At 42.8% G+C, this 20,258-nt stretch overlaps 3 protein-coding genes across 3 annotated transcripts; 1 reads left to right on the forward strand and 2 right to left on the reverse strand.

Moving 5' to 3' along the window:
- Positions 1-81: 81 nt before the first annotated feature.
- LOC109468286 (alcohol dehydrogenase-like) lies at positions 82-8,158 on the reverse strand. Its single transcript, XM_019766541.1, has 10 exons — positions 8,038-8,158; positions 6,122-6,206; positions 5,635-5,687; positions 5,317-5,441; positions 4,674-4,834; positions 3,482-3,591; positions 2,766-2,829; positions 2,090-2,214; positions 1,073-1,228; positions 82-599 (listed from the first exon to the last, which is right to left on the reverse strand). Exons 1-10 carry the CDS (start codon positions 8,134-8,136, stop codon positions 483-485), a joined length of 1,095 nt encoding a protein of 364 aa, XP_019622100.1. The 5' UTR covers positions 8,137-8,158; the 3' UTR covers positions 82-482.
- Positions 8,159-10,402: 2,244 nt separating this feature from the next.
- Positions 10,403-16,548, reverse strand: LOC109468274 (alcohol dehydrogenase-like). The gene is made up of 11 exons (XM_019766529.1): positions 16,519-16,548; positions 16,078-16,209; positions 14,903-14,996; positions 14,716-14,768; positions 14,088-14,212; positions 13,623-13,783; positions 12,788-12,897; positions 12,492-12,555; positions 11,899-12,023; positions 11,240-11,395; positions 10,403-10,645 (listed from the first exon to the last, which is right to left on the reverse strand). Exons 1-11 carry the CDS (start codon positions 16,546-16,548, stop codon positions 10,541-10,543), a joined length of 1,155 nt encoding a protein of 384 aa, XP_019622088.1. The 3' UTR covers positions 10,403-10,540.
- Positions 16,549-18,171: 1,623 nt separating this feature from the next.
- LOC109468285 (3-oxoacyl-[acyl-carrier-protein] reductase FabG-like) lies at positions 18,172-19,250 on the forward strand. Its single transcript, XM_019766539.1, has one exon. It carries the CDS (start codon positions 18,217-18,219, stop codon positions 19,003-19,005), a length of 789 nt encoding a protein of 262 aa, XP_019622098.1. The 5' UTR covers positions 18,172-18,216; the 3' UTR covers positions 19,006-19,250.
- Positions 19,251-20,258: the final 1,008 nt, after the last annotated feature.

Here is a 20,258-nt window from a genome sequence, read left to right on the forward strand (position 1 = left end):
ATGTGGAAACGTGCGTATAGGAAACAAGTCATTGTTTTATTCTAGTTGGTTCTTATCTACACAAAATGTTAGTTGACGTTTAATGACATTGATGGTCAAGGACAGTAAAATATGATTTGCACTAATGAAATTTATCAGCAATGTTGAGCGTACTAAAAAGACTAGGATCCGAATAGGTACCTAGCAGGGGCATATGCATGTTTTGTGTCTACAGATGTTAGGTATAAATGAATAAAGCAATTATGAGTCAATAAACTATAAAGAAAATCGTATATTTCGTGATTTGTTTTTAGAGTTCGCTTATGGCGTCCCTAGAAAACGAAGAACCTGCAGAAATATACATCCATATTTACGAGTGCTGCTAGCATTATGTATCCAGGCTGTACTGGTTTTTGGTCGAAAAGAACATCAAGCTTGCAAGGTGTACAGTTGGTTGGAAAGAGATTTTATTATTCATCCAAGAGTTCCCATGGTTCTCAGCGTCACATCGATGCTGACAGCTTCACAACCGCACGACCTTTGACCTTTCCAGCCTTCAGGTCCTGCATGACGTCAAAGACTTTCTCCAGGGGATGATGGGAAATCGGCGGTGGCTTCACCTGAGGAAAGAAGTTAGGTCTCAAATATTGTCCTTAAGAATAAATTTACAATGAAAAACACGATCTAAACCATTGTTGTGTCTTAACCATACACGGTACATGTATTCATAATTTGTTTAGACAAACCGTTGATCATAAAAAATACCTGTTCTTACATTTACATCATTACAAAGAAACAGGAAGTAGTCTATTTCACTAACTTGACTACATTACTCTTGCTAGATTGACGATGTATACCGGTATCTGTAAAGTATTTTGTTGTGATCTTTACGTAACCTACTGTGTATATAAGTATAATAAAGCTCTTATTTCAAATTATGATTTATGTAGGAATCGATGTAATATAAGTAACGTTTCAACCAGAAAATATGCGGTGTTCTCGTGATGTCAAATCCAACATGGCAAACCTCTATACACGCCAGCAAAAAGAAAATAGATTTTTCTATCGCAAACCTATAATAATGAGTACGTACCTTCCCCTTCGCCATGAGGGCCATGAGGTCCTTGAGCTGCGGCAGAGATCCCATGAGCACCCCGGCCATCTGGTGACGACTCAGCACGTACGGCATCAGAGGGACGGAGCCAGAGGCACCGACTCCCAGCAAACCCACCACAACATGCATGCCGCCCTGAGGACAGGAAAACAATAATGTATTACACTGATACGAACTTCCCAACTATATTTTATGAAAGGTCACCAAGTTTAGTGGTTCTAGCGTAAGCCATTCCTACGCTATACGACATCAAAGTTCGCGCAGGATTTTTTAGCCCCCCCCCCCAGTCTAAATAGAGTTTACGCGAAACAAGTAGAAATGACAGGATTTTAAGGAGTATTGCAGGATCTTTTATGTAACCCTGGTTAACTATTAATATAATAAAATACCTATTGGCTTCCTAGTGTCCGCCAGAGTCCTTTGCTGGCGGAATAATGAAATAGAAGAAGTCGACCTAAATTGGGATACAATTGGCCAGGGGAGTGGCTTGCCATAGAAGGTCCAATTCGCCTACACGGAAGTGCCGGCCTGTTATATCCCCTTTAGGTCAATTTTTCCTATTTATTGCAGCCTGCAAAGGAGTCTGGTGGAGAATATTGGCTGTGTTAACCTTTCACTCCTCCCCCATCATTCTGTCTGTCAATCTACAACCAACGCTCAACCAACATTGTAAGGACAGAAAGATGCAAACCCACAGCTCATCAGCCACGCCATACTTCGGTTCCAAAGTGAAAAAAATGTTTATTGGTATGAGACGATAGATTACGAGTATATAGGTATATGGTAAACATTTGTCGATGTATGCAAAAGAGAAAACAAACCCGTTGTGATAGAAGCTGATATATCTTTATCTTATTCATCAAAAATTCTTTCATGACGCCCTAGTACAAGAAATCGAATTGAAAACAAAGTTGATGTTTAGTCCAGTTTGTACACAGCACTGGCATTTTAATGGAGGTAAACCAAGCACTAAATTATTATTATACTTGTACCGACCTGAGCTAAAATCTTCTCTACACGTCCGAATGTAGCAGGCACGTTGACGAAGTCGATGGCGGCCACAGCAGCACCCAGACTCCCGCATACTTTCTGGGCTGCTGCCACAGCGGCGGCGTCATCAACTGGATGTAAAGGAAACACTTTTGTTATAACTTATAGGCTTCTTTCATGCAAAGGGAAAGAACTTAGGCTGATACGCACAATTGAAGCGTTTCAAGCACAGAAGCTTTCGCTACCAAGAGGTCTCTTTGCGGCGGTGAGTGAAGGGTGTGGTTGGGTCCCCAACATCAAACTTGCCTTATTTGGCTCAGACCAATCATCACCCAGATTTTACCAAAATTCAACATGCCTTATTTGGCTTAAACCAATCAACGCCCAGATTACCAAAATTCAACATGCCTTATTTGACCCAAACCAATCAACGCCCAGATTACCAAAATTCAACATGCCTTATTTGGCTTAAACCAATCATCACCCAGATTACCAAAATTCAACATGCCTTATTTGACCCAAACCAATCAGCGCCCAGATTAGCAAAATTCAACATGCCTTATTTTGCCCGAACCAATCAGCGCCAGCGCCGTAAACTATGAGGCCTATCACCGTATGCATGCACACATTTGTCTGTGATTGATCTTGTATTTAGTGTACTTTTTGTTAAGAAATGACTTACCATCTTTTCCCCACAAAAGAACGTCGTCACACCCGGCTTCTCTGGCTGCAGCCAGCTTCTCGTCCTACAAGATGAGGAGGAAATTTTGCCACATTAAAAAGCTACTGACGAGAACCTTCACTTGAAGCAAACTTGGGTGGGTTATATGTTGTATGTTTTTTGCTCTAGTCCCTCTAAACTAAATAGTAACATACATGTATGTGTAACATAATAACTACCCGAATTAATGCCCAATAAAGGTCATAATGTCCAAAACCGGGACCAGGCCGGGCTATTTGTATTGACGAAAAACAATCCTTTCATATCAAGAATATTGTACAAGAATAGTGCTAGTTATTTACACTTTTTTGTGTTTTGTTGTCTTTCATATCAAAACCGGGACCCGGCCGGGCTACTGTATTTGTATGGACGAAAAATAATAATTTCATATCATGGACATAGTAAAATAGTGCTAGACTTATTATTAAAAAAAACTTTTTTTGTGTTTTGTTGTCTTTCATTTCATACGTTTCGTTTCCAAAAGCTGCCCGGCCGGGACACGGTTTGGATTTGTGATCTCAGCATAGGTCATGATTCCAAACTCAGTGTACAGTGGAGGGCTTGCAATATATTAACACTTTATTTACACCAATCTTCAATGTTTATTCTTTTATTTTGGTTACCTAGTGGTTAAACAAAAATTCATTTGCCCTCAGTTTGCAATATAGCATACTTACGTCCACGTCTGCACTGATGACGCGAACTCCAGCTGGAAGTAGCTGTTTGGCGAACTGGACACCCCACAGGCCGAGCCCCCCAGCGCCCACCAGCAGTACTGCACAGTCCGCTGCAACAACAGATAATCATCAAAGAATGCAAAGCAACCTTTGAAACTCAATGCAAAGGGCGCGTGTGCCTAATATGTACAGGCTGGCAATGTGTTATGTAAGCTCAGTGACACATCGTGACCGATGTCCATAACAACTACTGACGGATGTTTGAAATGTAGTACCCGTGCTAAGCCTATCTGAAGTCTCTCTATATACAAACAGTAGCAGTCGCCGCCTCGCGTTTTTAACATTCTCAGAGTAAGAGTAATGTATTGTGGTGCCAGCAGTGACGGTCGAAGATCTACATCAGGCCTCCTATTAGTATGCACACTCACACTCTCACTGGTGTGTTACGTCGAAGGGCGGTTTTACCGGCCATACAGATACAGAAAAAGATATATGGGCGTAGCAAGAAGTTCACACATAAGACATCTTGTTGTGCAGAAAGATAAGACCCTTATGCAGAATGATAAGACCCATGTGCAGAATGACAAGGCTACTGTGCAGAATGATATAAGACCCGTGTGTAGAATGATAAGACCCATGTGCAGAATGACAAGACCCCTGTGCAGAATGATATAAGACCCATGTGTAGAATGATAAGACCCATGTGCAAAATGACAAGACCACTGTGCAGAATGATATAAGACCCTTAAGCTTGTGTAGAATAATAAGACCCATGTGCAGAATGACAAGGCCACTGTGCAGAATGATATAAGACCCTTGTGTAGAATGATAAGACCACTGTGCGGAATGATATAAGACCCGTGTGTAGAATGATAAGACCCATGTGCAAAATGACAAGACCACTGTGCAGAATGATATAAGACCCTTGTGTAGGTAGAATGATAAGACCCATGTGCAAAACGACAAGACCACTGTGCAGAATGATATAAGACCCTTGTGTAGGTAGAATAAGACCCATGTGCAAAATGACAACACCGCTGTGCAGTGACAAGACCCTTGTGTAGTCAATTAAATAATGATAAGACCCGTGTGCAGAATTATGATAAGACCATTGTGCAGAACTATGATAAGCCTCTTGTACAACTGCGAAGACCGGTACTCTTATGTAGACTATAATAAGACCGAATGTCACCGTTATGCTTGACGAAGTCCTGAACAGTCGGCATGATCGTACACACGGCGTTGTAGGCGGTCAGTCCGGAACAGGGGAGGAGGCACGCCGTATCCATGGAAACCGTGTCAGGCACCTTCACCAACAGTCTGGCGTCAGGGATGGTGACGTAATCCGAGAAACTGTAGAACATTTTGTGTGAAAAACGTTTTGATGCACACTCTGACAACTCTTCTTATTCATGATACTAAACTATGTATGGACTTCCTGCTGATAAGTTGAAGTTTTTAAAAACAAATTATCAACAATAAAATCTGTTCCCACTGTCGCCGCTGTTTATATTTTTCTCTAAGTTTATTATCTATTTATGTAAATTAGTGTAACTTAAACTTGAAATATTTCTATGGAGTGAAATATCATGTATATATGTAAGACATTAACGAAGCTTTTACGTTCAACGTTACCCAAAAGCTTTTTATGATAAATTTCGATGTACAGTATACTTTTGTTGCTATGTGGTATGATATCAAGATTACCTTCTGTTTTGATTTTGATATGCACGTAACATCATATTTTCGTCATAGTTTTGATGTGACACTCAAAGTGTCAGGTTTACACAAGATTACGACGCAGAGTGACCGTTGAATGACTTAATGAATCTTACCCGCCATCTTCGTTTATCCCAGCCCAGTGTTTGACGTTCTTGAGACAGGCAGTAGTTTCTCCCACCTGACACCTGCTGCAGTCCCCACATCCACCGTGCCAGTACACGGCCACACGGTCTCCTACCTACGCAAACAACATAGCGTTTAGAAGCAATTTTAAACTGCAATTTTCAACAGGAGAAATTGGACTCAGCGACCATAGGTTGCAGAAAGTCTGTGGTGCCCCCCGTCATTTATTCGTGATATATTCAAATACTAAAAGCTGGAATTTCACGGAGTAATGTTTAGCTTAGATCATGACGTTTGCGTCCATTTACCTTGAAATCTGTCCCTGAGTCAATGTCGTGCACCGTACCAGCTATCTCATGCCCTGTGAACATATGATATTTTACTCAACAGGCTCTTCACATGTCTCCAATCATGTAGAACGGATTTCAAGAGACTTGGTGATTTAGACAGACTTGAATACATCTTCAAATTATTGATTAATTATAATTATTATTTTTCATATTGTGAACTTACACAATGCAAAAAATAGGTAAATATATAGAAGACTTCTTTCCCTTGCTTTAGTAGGTAGGGTTTATGTTCTACCCTATGCTTTGTGCGTGTGTGTGTGTGCGTGTTTGTGTGTGTGTGTGTGTGTGTGTGTGTGTGTGTGTTAACATAAATCTGTTAACCCACAAGTCTTTCGCCTATAGCTAGCTAACAGTCTATTACCTGGAGGTGGGGGGGGGCATATCATCTAGGTATGGTCAGTCATATATTGACAATAGGATTTTAAGATTGACGACATCAACTTACCGAGAACAGTCTGCATAGGCACGAGCAGGCGGAAGTCTCCGTCCAGACTGTGGAGGTCTGAGTGGCACACTCCGGCATACTCCGTCTGAGAATTATGAATTTGAGGGGCTATGATTATATCATGATAACAACTGAGGAATATACCTTGCCATGAAGTATGTGTAGTTATTATAAACTTCTTGTTTTATTCATCATAATTGTGAATTTCTCGCCGATTTTGTGAAACACAAGCAAACTCACTTAAAACAAAACCTTTGTACCAGTAATAAAAAGATAATAATAGTAATAATAGTAATAATAATAATAGTAATAAAAAAGTAGGAAAATAAAAATATTCAATCCATACCACACATGATAATTTTCAGTTGGTCAGCTAGTAAAAGTACAGTTTGCCACCCCCGAATTGTAGTCTCTTGTGAACCAACGTCTTTGGTATATCTCTCTATGAATGTCTACTCTTTCCAGCCGCCCCCGACGCCTGGCACAGGCCACTCATGAGACTCCCATACACCTCTTCCACGGCTCTTTCATACCGCGCTGCAAAAGGGATATACCTTGAAGGTACGTATGCGGAAAAGAGGAATGGAAGGTATATCCCTTGGCAGCGCGGTGTGGAAGGGCTGTGGAAGAGGTGTATGGATGTGTCGTTGTGGGCCTTCGTACTCGGTGACTTTTTCTGAGGGATTGGCCTATATATAGACTTGACAGGTCCTGCTTCAACGCATCGCATACCATTGACTACGCAGACGGAAGGAGGCCGACGATGATGGACAAGTCTATTGTTCCAAGCTGACTTTTTGGAGAGCCCATCACTTCAAAAAATGCAATTGACTGGCTTGGATGGGCTCCACTAGCTTTATTTCACTCTTTCAGAGGTATGGACATGTTTCCTCATGTTTTACCTTCTTCTCCTGCTACTTCCTGGATTCATCATGTTCATTTCGGGGCTAAATGACCTAAAACTTGGTTTGAAAGAAGAGACGGAAACACTTTTGGAATGGCGAGTGATGTGGACTAAAATATTCTCGCAGCATTTGCTCTTGGGCAAATGTCGGTCTTTCTAGTTGAAAGGATTCCCACCCGACCTTATCTTCTATCGTCTATGTAATTTGGTTCACCAAGCACATTAGTTATCCTTGGATTCACCCTATATGTGCGAACAGACAATGTTACAGTGTTTTTATTGACATGACCATGATATGACGACACTTACATGTTACCGTAGGTATTTGCAGAGCCAAGGACGTCATGTCAAGCGACCTTAGTAGAGCAAACAAGCGGAGCACAGTATTTGGGCAAAGTTCATCACGCCCCCTCCCTTCAACAACAACATGCCAGTAATCACCCAAGAAGCAAAGGTCCCATAGTAAGCCATGTTGGTGTTAGACCCAACTAAAATCTAACTTAACCATACAGTATGTTATTTTTAACAGCCAACGGCCAACCAAAGTCTCCACCTACATATATGTCTTCAATCGTGACGTTCAATTAAACACGTTACGGTAGAGCTCGAGGCATGTACAACACAATAATTGTACCCTGTTAACTTTTACTGGGTCGTTTAACTGACTTCCAACAACCTATGGCCTAATTTATTGATCGCCAGAATATCAACAAATGCCAAAACCGCCAGACAGTTTAACGTATTCACATTTTTAGCCGATCTTGCGTTCAATTACCTTAAGGGAGCCTGTTGTACTACTGACTGAAATTTCTGGAGGTCAAAGACTCGTCGGGCAACATGCCCGTAGCCAGGATTTTAAAGGGGGTGGGGTGGTTCCGACTGACTGGATGGGCGAGTTATTTAGGTTAAAAGGCTGATAGGCTGTGAACACATTCGTACCAAGGACTTTCGAAACATGCAAACCAAGCGCCGTACCTTGTGTCAGTGCCGTTGTTTAGACACTAAAACGTACCTTGACGACAGCTCCGCCCTTGGGTGCAGTGGGCACCTCTTCTTTCGCTAGCTGGAAGGGCTTCCCGTACTCCACCAACCTCATACAACGCCGCGCCATGTTGGGACACGCCTATAAACTAGAAAGGCCGACATTTGCTTGGGAGCAAATGCAGCATATTTCAGTCCATAATAAGATGGTCGGCATATTCCATCGTCGTGATTGTATATGATCTTAGGCACATAAAATTGAATGTGAGGGTCATTGCGTACCACTTACGTGCAACGTGACCCCAGGTAACCCGACGTGTTCGAGCAGTGTTCGATGGCCAACGGCAGATGGTACGGGCCATTATATATATTCTTTAGATCGAACGTGGAACGGGTATAGCACTTTTGGCCCTTTTTTGGCTGAAAATAGCCATTAAAGTCCCCTAAATGAGTCATTTGGAAGTCATGTATGCCAAATATGTGACTGCTATTCTGTAGACACACGTTCAAGGTACGCTTATACCGAATTTCAGATCATTTGCTTGTGATACCAGGGCTCAGGATCCAAAAATCCTTTTTTTGTCGAAAAATGCCCCCAAAAAACTTTTAAAAGCCATGTATCAAAAAAATGAAAAAAAAAAAACGCCTGGGGGTATTGACCCACTCTACCTCCATGCCAAATTTCAGGTCATTTGGCTAAAAAAAGACAGAGTTCAATCTCTTTGACTGTTTGGCAGGAGGAGAAGAAGAAACATGAGAGAACACAATATATTTCATCCATACCATATGGTATGGACTGAAATATAATGACGTCTAACTGACCCCAAAGGTGGCGAACTGTCTCTGACATGGTTCAAACTTGTAAACACTTTGGATCAACAGCCAGGAGAAAGTCAACGTTGCCGATTTAGAATAGCCTACTGAAATATAACATTAATCTAAATAGAATTGACAATAAGCTATTGTAACGTTGAAATCTAAGAGACTCTAAGCTTAGTGTTTAAATGTTTTCATGCTGGTTCTCGCGGTCCATGGTAGTGAAAACAAGACCTTTGTACCCGTCGACTCATGTGATGTTTGTGCATATCGCATCATGCAGTTAGAATGTAGTCCTCGCATGTTGTTTTGTACGGGATCAAACAGGTATTCTCCTAAGTATCAATTTCTACGACCTTATTTTATTTTATTTTATGACGATTTACCACATTTGTGGAAGGATTGACATAACAGGTGACTATCACCTTTTCAAAGATGTCAAACCTGAGACCAGACTGTAATGTTTGAACCACTCACACCGGGAAGGTCCCCTACTCTTGACAAATTGACTTGTTGGTGACAAGCCCAGTATTGTTTCTTTGAACTGGTATTTATGAATCGTGCACATTTACATAGAAAACAGTACTTGTGCTGAGGTCACAATTCCAAACCTAGGCCCCGTGTCAAGCCATATACATGATCCTGCCAAATACATGATTCTGACACTACTCGGGGGTTCCCAATATACCTGAGACAAGGGGTTCAGCCGTGATGTGGGAGACCTAACCTAATATAATAACCTAACCTAACCTAACCAAACCTCACCTCACCTAACCTGACCTCAACTAACCTCACCTAACCTAACCTCACCTCACCTCACTTCACCTAACCTAACCTAACCTAAACAAACCTAACCTCCCCTAACCTCCCCTAACCTCACCTAACCTCACCTAACCTTACCTAACCTCAAATCACCTCACCTAACCTAGCCTAACCTAACCTAACCAAACCTCACCAAACCTCACCTAACCTAACCTAACCTAACCTAACCTAACCTAACCTAACCTAACCTCACCTCACCTCACCTCACCTATCCTATCCTATCCTATCCTATCCTAGGCCTATCCTATCCTATCCTATCCTATCCTATCCTAACCTAACCTAACCTAACCAAACCTCACCTCACCTCAACCTAGCCTAACCTAACCTAACCTCACCTCACCTATCCTATCCTATCCTATCCTATCCTATCCTATCCTATCCTATCCTAGGCCTATCCTATCCTATCCTAACCTAACCTAACCTAACCAAACCTCACCTCACCTCACCTCACCTAAACCTAGCCTAACCTAACCTAACCTAACCTCACCTTAACCTAACCCCAATCGTCTAAACATAGCCCTGAAAAACGATACCAACCCTAATCCTAACTCTAACTCTTAGACCCTAACTCTAACCTTAGCCCTAAACACCTGATCTCTCAGGTATCTGGCGGCAAAATGATTTGGGTCAACACGGACTGGGCAGCTTTTGGGAACGAAAAGTATGGAATAAAAAACAACAAATCACCCTAAAGCGTTTAAACAATAATCACAAGAGATATTTGAGTATGCTCATGATATGAAATTTTTCGTCTAGTTTACAAACTTATAAGGCATTTTAAGATAATTTTCATTCACATAGTCGTTGGCTACAATTTTTTCACAGGGCACTATGTCTTTAATCGAATCTTACTCGCTCCTATTCTGTATGGATTCGAGAACGGTGGATATCATATCTTAGAACTTCACAACTGCACGACCTTTGACCTTTCCAGCTTTCAGCTCTTGAATGACGTCATACACGTTCTCCAAAGGATGATGGGAAATGGGTGGCGGTTTGACCTGCAAACAGATGCAGGTCAGATATCATGTATTGATAGATGCCTATCTCATGATAAGGTTGATAGATTATCATAACAAGATTGATATATATTTTTCTATAAAACTGACATTTCTGCAAATACAACTATTGTCGATTTTTTTTCTCATTTGTACAAACCTAACGTTAAATTTAATATGTTGTGTATTGGGCTAACATTTGATTATCTCTGTGTTATATGAATGACATAACAAATGATAAGATGAACTCGCGGTAACCGGACATGGAAGCAACTCTAAATAAAGCAACATTGTGGCAACAGAGCCGATTAGACGTACGTGACGTAACTCGAACTAAGAGAGCAAGAGTTCCATGGTGATTTTATACCTTCGCAAAACGGTGTTAACATTTTTAACAGAATTATAGAGGAATTTTAAAAGAATTATATGTTTTTCTCATTAATTATGCAAATAAGATCCTCATTTGCATGAATCACATCTCTATCTTCAGTTGATATCATATCAGCTGATCACATTCTACACCCAACGACAGACCCAACGTTTCGGGAGCGGAATTCTGCTTTGTCCCCATATAAGATTGGTAAGGAGGATGCAAACCTTCCCTTGCGCCACCAGTGACATGACGTCCCTCAGCTGTGGCAGTGAGCCTATGGCGACCCCGGTAACGGTGTGACGACCCGCCACAAACGGAAAGAGAGGAACTGTAGCAGGGGCATCGACTCCAAACAAGCCCACCAGAGCGTGTACGCCACCCTGAAATTTATTCCAATCCGGATGAACGAGACGCAATTTACCGTCTTGTGAACGGTCGATGCCATTTGTAACGGTCGATGCCATTTCGCTGAATGGTCGATGCCATATCCGAGCTTCCAAAAACGAATAAAAAGTACTATGTACTTTAAAAATCAATACTAGTATTCTAATTGAAGATATAAGGTGGGTCATGTAGAATTGTAAATATTAGTGAAAAAAAGCGCAAGCTCAGATTCGAACCCGGGTCCAAAAGTGTAGCTCTAAAACCCTAACCTATACCCTAACGTAACCTCTATGCCACAAAACATCACGGTGTGGAAGTTAGCCCTTCATGCAACATGGCATCGACCGTTTCAAATGGCATCGACCGTTTACGAAGGGGACAATGGTTGTTGAAAAGTTGATCTCTCTGTACTCGTTGTATTAGAAAAAACACTCTACGCTGATGTAGGAAAAGTTCAAGCTAATGAAAGTGCTGTTTGTTGTCAGTGGTTATTACCGACCTCGGCCATTATTTTCTGCAAACGTTCAAAAGTTTCAGGCACGTTGACGAAGTCGATGGCGGCCACAGCAGCACCCAGACTCCCGCACACTTTTTGGGTTGCAGCCACAGCGGTGACGTCATCAACTGGATACAATTGCAGGAAATTTAACATCTTAAGTACCAATTAACCGTTTTGAACAAGTAGAATTATTTTAGTAGGAAATTTGGAATTACAACAAGACTGGCAATGAAAACATGCATTACCATGGCGTCGGTGGTTGTTGTTAGGGGTATTGTTTTTATGGCACAGCCATTATTGTATGATTTTGTGGAAGCCGTGGTACCCTCCCCTCCCATGAGTGTATAGTGAACGAGCCTCGGGGTGACAGGTTTCCCAAGGGTTTCCAAGAATGTGAGCATGTCAACAGAGCTGGGAGACATTCCTGTGGACATTCGATGCCTGTGGACAAAATTCCTGTACGATTCCTAGAATTCTCGCAAATTGCACACAATAATGTACCATTAGGCTCCTCCCTGAGACGTTGCCAAAAACAAGTACGCGTCATAATACTCGTTCAGACAATTGGGATTCAGAATTACATGTACATATACCTCCATTACTCCACAGTAAAACGTCGTCACATCCGGCTTCTCTGGCTGCAGCCAGCTTCTCCTCCTACATGGTAAGGAAACACAGCTTTAGACTGTTTAATGATTGTAAAATGTTGATTTTGATGTTTTCTGAACATGCTATGCCTTTGGACAGTCAAAAGTATTGTTTAACCACTAGGAGTGTTTTCTTGATGTTGAGCACTAGATATTGGCTTGTATCTTTTTTAAACTCTGAATGTTTTGTACGTAAGTACATATAACCTACTTTTTAAAAAAAGTAGGTTATATGTACTTACGTTTATGTCGGCACAAATGACACGAACTCCAGCTGGAAGTAGCTGTTTGGCGAACTGGACACCCCACAGGCCGAGCCCCCCAGCGCCCACCAGCAGTACTGCACAGTCGTCTGAAACAGTAATTCATACAGAGGGGCTTTCACACTTTGTGTCAAAATTCTTTGTTCGTATCTGAACCTTATGGGTTAGAAGATAAAACATGAACATGCAAAGGATAATTATCATATAGTCAGAAGACGTTGACCAATCAGAAGGCTCTAATCCCCATGGTATCAGGCCGTAACCTCAAAAGTGGTCGGTTATTGAAATAGTCGACCACTTTTGGGACCGTACCATTCTACAGGGGACAGGACTCGTAGTATTTATCTATTAAAAACGTATTATAGTTTATTTTGAATAATTTATTTTTAAAACCAAAACAATTAAAAATATTAAATTTAATGAAATGTAAACAGACAGAGACTTAACATAAGTTTTGACCCCCTAATAAAAGTGGTACTGCATGTTCCAAAGGCACGTGGTCACCGCAGATGCATTGTCTAGATGATATGTTTTTCTGTCCACGCCATTTTGTTTGATGTAACATGTAATGTGACAGTTTTTTCGGCAAAGGGGGGATGCTATAAAGGAAAATAACTGTCAGTTTGATAGCCTATATGTTAATAATGTTAATGCCCCGCTTTATTCTGAGTGTATATGGTGATATAATCCCTTGGTGGTTTATTCGGTGGTTATCGCACCTGACGAGGAATTATCTCACCATATACACCTCGGGCCGGGACATTAACCCTTAATTATATCCTGCAGGCTGTGTGTAGAGAATTGAAAGTTTTACCACTATATTTAGCGAAGTCTTCAACGGTGGGCACAATTGTGGAGACGGCGTTGTAGGCTGTGAGCGCAGAACAGGGGAGGAGACACGCCGTATCCATGGCAACCGTGGCAGGCACCTTCACCAACAGTCTGGCGTCAGGAATGACGACGTAATCGGAGAACCTAGAGAAAACACGATTGAACTTACTAGAAAGGCGGACAATTGCTTAGAGCAAATGCAGCACATTTCACCCATTCTTTTTACCCCATTCCAAATGTCCCCATTCCCCATGCATTCCACACCACCCTGTATTTGCTTCGAGATGTATAATACCTTTCCATCCTGTATAAAATCCTGTATCTGTTATTCTCAGCTTGATCACATTATCACAGCAGCCAATGAAAGACCTGTTCCATTTAAAATTTTTAAAATCCAACTAAGTTTATGTCATACCTGATATGGGTAGCATAGGGAATCGTGCCTTACCCGCCGTCTTCATTGATGCCAGCCCAGTGTTTGACGTTGTTGAGACATGCGATAGTCTGTCCCACCTCGCACCGCTTACACTCCCCACATCCACCGGTCCAATACACCACCACCCGGTCTCCTACCTACAGGAGGCAGGAAACTCGGAAGTATTTGTCTTTTGGGGTTACGTTAGCCAACATCAACTTGCTGATGATTCTGCTACACTGCAGAATTTGGACAATACACCAGTCCTACGCTTTTCCGAAAGGTTTGTTGGGTTCTTTAAAGTACGTGGGGTATATATGGCTCTCTTAAACACGGGACACACCTTGGGTGCGTGGCTGAGCTGTGGGTTTGTGCGTCTGTTTGTCCGGGCAGAGAGAGTTGATAGAACGTGGGTGGGATTGACAGGCAGCATGACAGGTCAAAAGGTCTGATACAGGCAATGGCTCGAGCAATTGAGGTTCTCAGTCTCTTATACCCAACCACGGCAATATGCACACATAGGTACTTCACTGTGAGCAATCCTACGTTTAATAAGAATAAACATTAATTATTTCAGAAATACGTGTTGCACAAAACCCGAAACAAAAATTTAAAAAAGAGTTTACGGGTCTTTCATACTATAAATTCTACAGCTTTTTACCTTTAGGTCTGCGCTGGGGTCAATGTCGCTAACAGTGCCAGCTATCTCATGGCCTGTGGGCACAGAGAGCAAGACTGGTGACGAATACCAAATTTATTTGCAGAAAATCTCAAGAAACGTAAAGAACTTGTCTATTTTGCAAACTATATGTTGTTAAAACCTGGGCTAACTTTTTTGGGGAACTTACCAAGAATCACTCCAACTATATCAAGAGGGATGAATTTGAGAAGGTCTCCGTCCGCAGCGTGTACATCGGAATGACACACCCCGGCATACTCCGTCTGAAATTAGAAAGAGGGGCATACATGTCACTTCAAACACACACACACACGCGCGCGCGCGCACACACACACACACACACACACACACACACGCACGCACGCACGCACACACACACGCACATAAACACGCACGCGCTCACACAGACACACGCACGCACAATCAAGCGCACACACTAGCACACGCACACAGAGGCACACAAACACACGCACACAAACAAACACGCAAAACACGCACACACACAGAGCACGCAAAACACAAAACGCACATACACACATAAACACAGACACACACAGAAACATGCACGCAGACGCGCACACACACACACACACACACACACACACACACACACACACACACACACACACACACACACACACACACACACACACACACACACACATACATACACACAAACACACACGTTCAAATTGTCTCCAGGTCGACCGAACGTGTCAAAGCATATGCCCAACTATAAAGTGTACAACAACATCGACGTCGACTTTATTGACACAACAAACGTTCATTCGTCCTAAAGGTTATCGTCAGTCTAACAGAAAGTTAATGAACAAACTGCACTGGTCCCTCTACTAAAAATCCTCTGCTGTGCAGACTGTGGACGAAATCTACCCGTCTTTTGTAATGTGTGCTGACGTAATTTTGCAAGTTAACAGTCATATATACTTCCAGGAAAAAGCCATCTAAGAAGATGCATAAAATGTGCGTAGATCTGTGAATACCGGGAAAAATGTTGGATGGAGCTCGAGGTGGGTTGTTTTTTCAGCCGATCTCTCAAACACACTAATCTCCGAGCAGATCTTTTAGTGACCAGAAAGACTCTATCAAATCAGCCAGGCAGTATCCATTTGCTTGACAGTTTACTTACCATTTTGCGACCCAGAAGTGATTAAGCATATGATGTATTGATGCTTCCGTCTTTCTACAGAGCTTAGGTGGCAAAATGGTAACTATTTTGCAAATGGACACAGCCTGGTCAATTTTGATACTGTCTGCCCAGCCACCAAAAGATCTCCTTGGAGATTAAAACACACTGCGTGTTGGATGAATGTTAATGAACAGTACCTTGACGACAGCCCCACCTTTAGGTGCAGTGGGTACCTCTTCCTTAGCAAGCTGGAAGGGCTTCCCGTACTGCACCAACCTCATACTGCGCCGCGCAATGTTGGCAAACTGTTGAGGTTGTTGGGCGACTATCTACACGTTCGAGGGAGCAGAATACAGTATTTCGTCTTCGGGGATTTTTGAGGACACCAAAATAAGAAGTTTTGACGCTTAAGAATTTATAATAGGGTGCATAAGCAAGGTACAAAAGTCGAGTATGTTTGAGTTCAGGGTACAATGTACAAAATATGCAAAAATGAACTCAAGATTGTTCATTTTTGAATCCCTCTTTTATATGACGCTTGGCGGAAGTCATGTGGACTCCAGCCAACGCACAGTGGTGAGGCGGTATAACATGGGCAAATTTAAGCCGACCGCGATCAAATATAAGCCAATTCATACAGCCTTAAAACTGATGCAGTCCTCTCCCATTCAACACAGTTTTCACCTCACTGCCGTGCAAAGTACAATCTCTGCAGCTTTTTCATGTATTGAAACTCACTACTAGTGACTTTATACTCATAGCCGTGGCAATGCTTCGTTTTCGCCCCGTTTTTTTGCTGTCCCGAGCTTCCCTGCAATATAACGTTCGGTAGGCTTTCCGGTTATGATCGGAGCGTTTTCGATCGCGTAAATCGTGACGCTACCGAGCGTTCCCGACGGCCGTACCGGACATTCCTGACTATATACAAGATGGCCGCCCGGTTCGTAGATAGTGAGATTAGGTAGTTTTCGGTCGACCGCGCTGTGGATTTTTTTAGGCCCAACCACGATAGACTGGATACCAGGTTAGCATGGTCACAGGTTCAACAGTGCAGGGTACTGTCCTTACATACCCGTTGGATACTCTAGTTTGGTAGGTGACAAATGAAACAATGGGACAAGTCACTCACATGTCACACGACAGAATGCTCCAGTGCAAGGCATGTTGGAGTCTTGGCCCTCAGGTCAGGGTCAGGTCAGGTCGAACAGAGTGCACTTAGCAGGTTAAACAAAGTGCACTTGGCAGGCCAGGTGAGTTCGCATTATTACCTTCGCAAAGGAGGTTATGTTTGCAGAGGCGTTCGTGTGTGTGTCTGTGTCCGTCTGTAAACACGATAACTCGTCTTCATACTTGGTAGGTGGGTAGGCCTAGAAATTATTAGCTGCTAGTTGTGGTACTGCAGCGGAACTTCCGTTTTTGATATCTCATGATCTGGACGTGCTAGGGTGACGAAATTTGATGGTAGGTAGCTCTTGTGCTGGGGAAGAAGTGACGTAGGTTTGGGCCCCCTATCGGCTTCCTCTAGAACTGCAGGGGCGTTTCTTTAAAAATATTCAAAAGAGGACAACGTACTACTTGTATGCATACTACGCGTATCTCTTTATACTGATTGAATCGAATTTGAACTAAATTTGAGTCAAATTTGGCCTGAACACTGCTCACCTCCTCCCGAATACCAGCACAACTACCAGCCAACCATAGCCGAACCACAGTATATACATTCACAGCGGTATCACTGCATCGTGTTTGCCCCCTTGATCACCTTCTGTCTCCTATTGTAAGCACGGCAGGGTCATGCAAAAAAAGTACACATTTGTGACCTGCATGTCAGTATTGGTGTATTTCTTCAGGCTTACTGTTTTCTTGCTATATTCATTTCAAATGCGGAAGCACGGCGCCATATTTGTTGTGATAACAGGACGTTCTTGTAGAACGTCCTTGAAAATGTCAGAAGGTAAGGTAGAGAAATATTTAAATTCCTAATGAACAGGCACAGCCTGTCAATAACTTATATTCAACGGTTCAACCTCTATTAGTAGCAACGACGTGAAAATGGGGATATGGACGATGTTTAACGTTAACGATCTTGAGGCTACTTATAATTCAGTTTGAATGTTTCTTAGAAAATATAGTGGTCGTTAACAAGATCGTTTGGCTCGACAAAAGGAGGGACACAGCTCCGATGTGCTGTCAACCGGATTCGTGCTCGGGAGACCGGAACCCGCAATGTGTTGTGGGATCGCTATACCTACTATCCTCTCGGACTAATTAAGTAGATTTGTCCACTGATATCTTTGCTTACATTCAGGGCATTTCCCTACGCACACGTCGCTATCATGTCGCTCAGCAAGACCGCTCTCGTCACCGGTGGGACCCGAGGAATCGGCTACGGTATAGCCGAGGAGCTCGCCTCTGTCGGCTACGATCTTGTTCTAGGCTACCGACAGAACCAAGAACGTGCCCAAGACGCCAAAGCACACCTGGAGGGAACGTACAAGGTGCGTGTGTTTCTGGTTGGGGGCGGGGTAGAAGAAGACGCCACAGTAGGCGCCTTGTTCTCCTGTATCGACCAGAACTTCGGCGGCAAGCTGAATGCGCTCGTCCACAACGCCGGTGGGATCTGGGGAGGCCGCACCCCGAGCAAACCTGACGCCAACGGCAGTTGGTTCGCGGGGTGGGAGGCGTACGAATACTACCAGGGTATGTACCTCAAATGTTTCATCAGGCTGGTGGAAAAGGCGGTCACCAGAATGGAGGACGAGCGAGGGTACATCGTCGGCATGTCTTCTCCTGGGTGCAACAGTTCTTCCAGCCCCTTCCTCCCCTACGTCACCGCGGGGATATCTAAAGCAAGTGTGGAGTATCTGGTCCGGCACTACGCCAAGCAGCTTGCGCCCAGGAGGATCACCTGTAACGTCGTCATTCCCGGCTACATCAAAACCGAAGCCTGGGGGCCAATTCTGGAAGAGAGGGGGGATCAAATCGAGGGCCGGGTAAATTCTCTCGGTATGAAGCGGTGGGGATCTCCGCGTGAGGTTGGCGGTGTGGTGGCCTTCCTGTGCTCGGAAAAGGCGGCGTTCGTCACAGGAGTAGCGCTGCCTATCGATGGCGGGATGCACGTCTGAAATATTATCGCGTAGGACTGAGAGTGATACGTTGGACTCTTTGCATCCGATAAAGGTCGTTTCAACTAGGAAGAAAGATCTCTTTAGTTGAGGACACATATTCAAATACTGAAGGGTGTTTTAATACAGGTCACATATTCTTTTTCATTAGCCGGGATACTAACTTTTGCGTTGGGAAAAGAAAAGAGATTTTTCGGTGTTTTAAGTTCGTGGTTAAAACTATATTTTAGCCTTGTAGTGCATTTTTAGTGGTGTCAATTTCTGTACCGTTGGGCACATTTCTCTTCCTGTAATCATTGCAAGGGCATGGACAGAATAGTACACAATTTAATTGTGGCAAGCATGTCACTTTTGGTGCATTTCTTTCTGTAAGCTGGGCAGAAAACAAACAGTTTTAACCTTTTAACCATTGTATTTTGTAAACAGTATTTTGATGTACGTTCCAGGCAATTATGTAAAACCATTCTTATGATGATCAAAACAATAAAGCGTCTGTCAACTTCAAGGTATTGTTTTATGTTTATGTAAGTATTACCAACAGGAAACGTGAGATAGAGGGAGGGAGAAAGAGAGCGAGAGAGAGGGAGAGGGGGAGAGAAAGAAGTGAGGGAGAGTGAGGGCGGAGGGGAGAGAGAAAGAGAGACGGGGAGAGAAAGCTGGAAGAGAGAGAAAGAGAGAGAGATAAGGAGGGGTGGCAGTCAGAAGGGAGCCTCCCGTAAGAGTGTGAACGGCAATGCCTGTGTCCCGTGTGTTTTTTGGCGACGCCTCAGGGGCGGAGCCGTTAGTATAGTACTGCGATCGAGTTGAAAATATTCTAAAAATTCCGTCAATGCATTCCCTAGGGAATTACTTGTTTGAATGACTCTGTGTTTGTACACAGCAAGTAGGGATATCTAAAGTGATGGTTGATCTTTTGCAGAAGTCTTTTGTTTAAAGTTTAATGGCTTAGTTGTCAGTCGATAACTGGATACTTTATAAGTAGGAAAGGCCTATGTTACCATGCATGCAAAAGGCACCTTTTCCGGCCAACTGTGGCTTTTTGCACACAGAATATTAATTGATTGTCTTTATTGATATTTCAAATATGTTCTCTTCTATCAAGAGAGAAGAAATAGAATAAAATAAAACAGAATAATTTTGTTGCTCATAAGAAAGAACAAGGAGCAGCATATTCAAGCTTAAAAGAATAATGTTTTAAGTAAGTTTTTAGTTTCAACCATATGATGCTGGGCTTTTATTTATAACTTAACTGT

This window comes from Branchiostoma belcheri, unplaced genomic scaffold, assembly GCF_001625305.1.
Source record: "Branchiostoma belcheri isolate BF01 breed outbred unplaced genomic scaffold, Haploidv18h27 scaffold198, whole genome shotgun sequence".
Taxonomy (NCBI): domain Eukaryota; kingdom Metazoa; phylum Chordata; class Leptocardii; order Amphioxiformes; family Branchiostomatidae; genus Branchiostoma; species Branchiostoma belcheri.

Excerpts from the sequence above, each read along its gene's own strand:
- LOC109468286 (XM_019766541.1), bottom strand. The coding sequence starts at position 8,136 with ATGGCGCGGCGTTGTATGAGGTTGGTGGAGTACGGGAAGCCCTTCCAG. Across the intron at positions 5,688-6,121 it reads GCCTATGCAGACTGTTCTCG|GGCATGAGATAGCTGGTACG; the intron begins GTAAGTTGATGT and ends ATATGTTCACAG. Across the intron at positions 4,835-5,316 it reads GGGATAAACGAAGATGGCGG|TTTCTCGGATTACGTCACCA; the intron begins GTAAGATTCATT and ends AATGTTCTACAG.
- LOC109468274 (XM_019766529.1), bottom strand. The coding sequence starts at position 16,548 with ATGGGAGAGGACTGCATCAGTTTTAAGGCT. Across the intron at positions 16,210-16,518 it reads ACTGCATCAGTTTTAAGGCT|ATAGTCGCCCAACAACCTCA; the intron begins GTATGAATTGGC and ends TCGAACGTGTAG. Across the intron at positions 11,396-11,898 it reads TGCAGAAAATAATGGCCGAG|GGTGGCGTACACGCTCTGGT; the intron begins GTCGGTAATAAC and ends AATAAATTTCAG.
- LOC109468285 (XM_019766539.1), top strand. The coding sequence starts at position 18,217 with ATGTCGCTCAGCAAGACCGCTCTCGTCACCGGTGGGACCCGAGGAATC.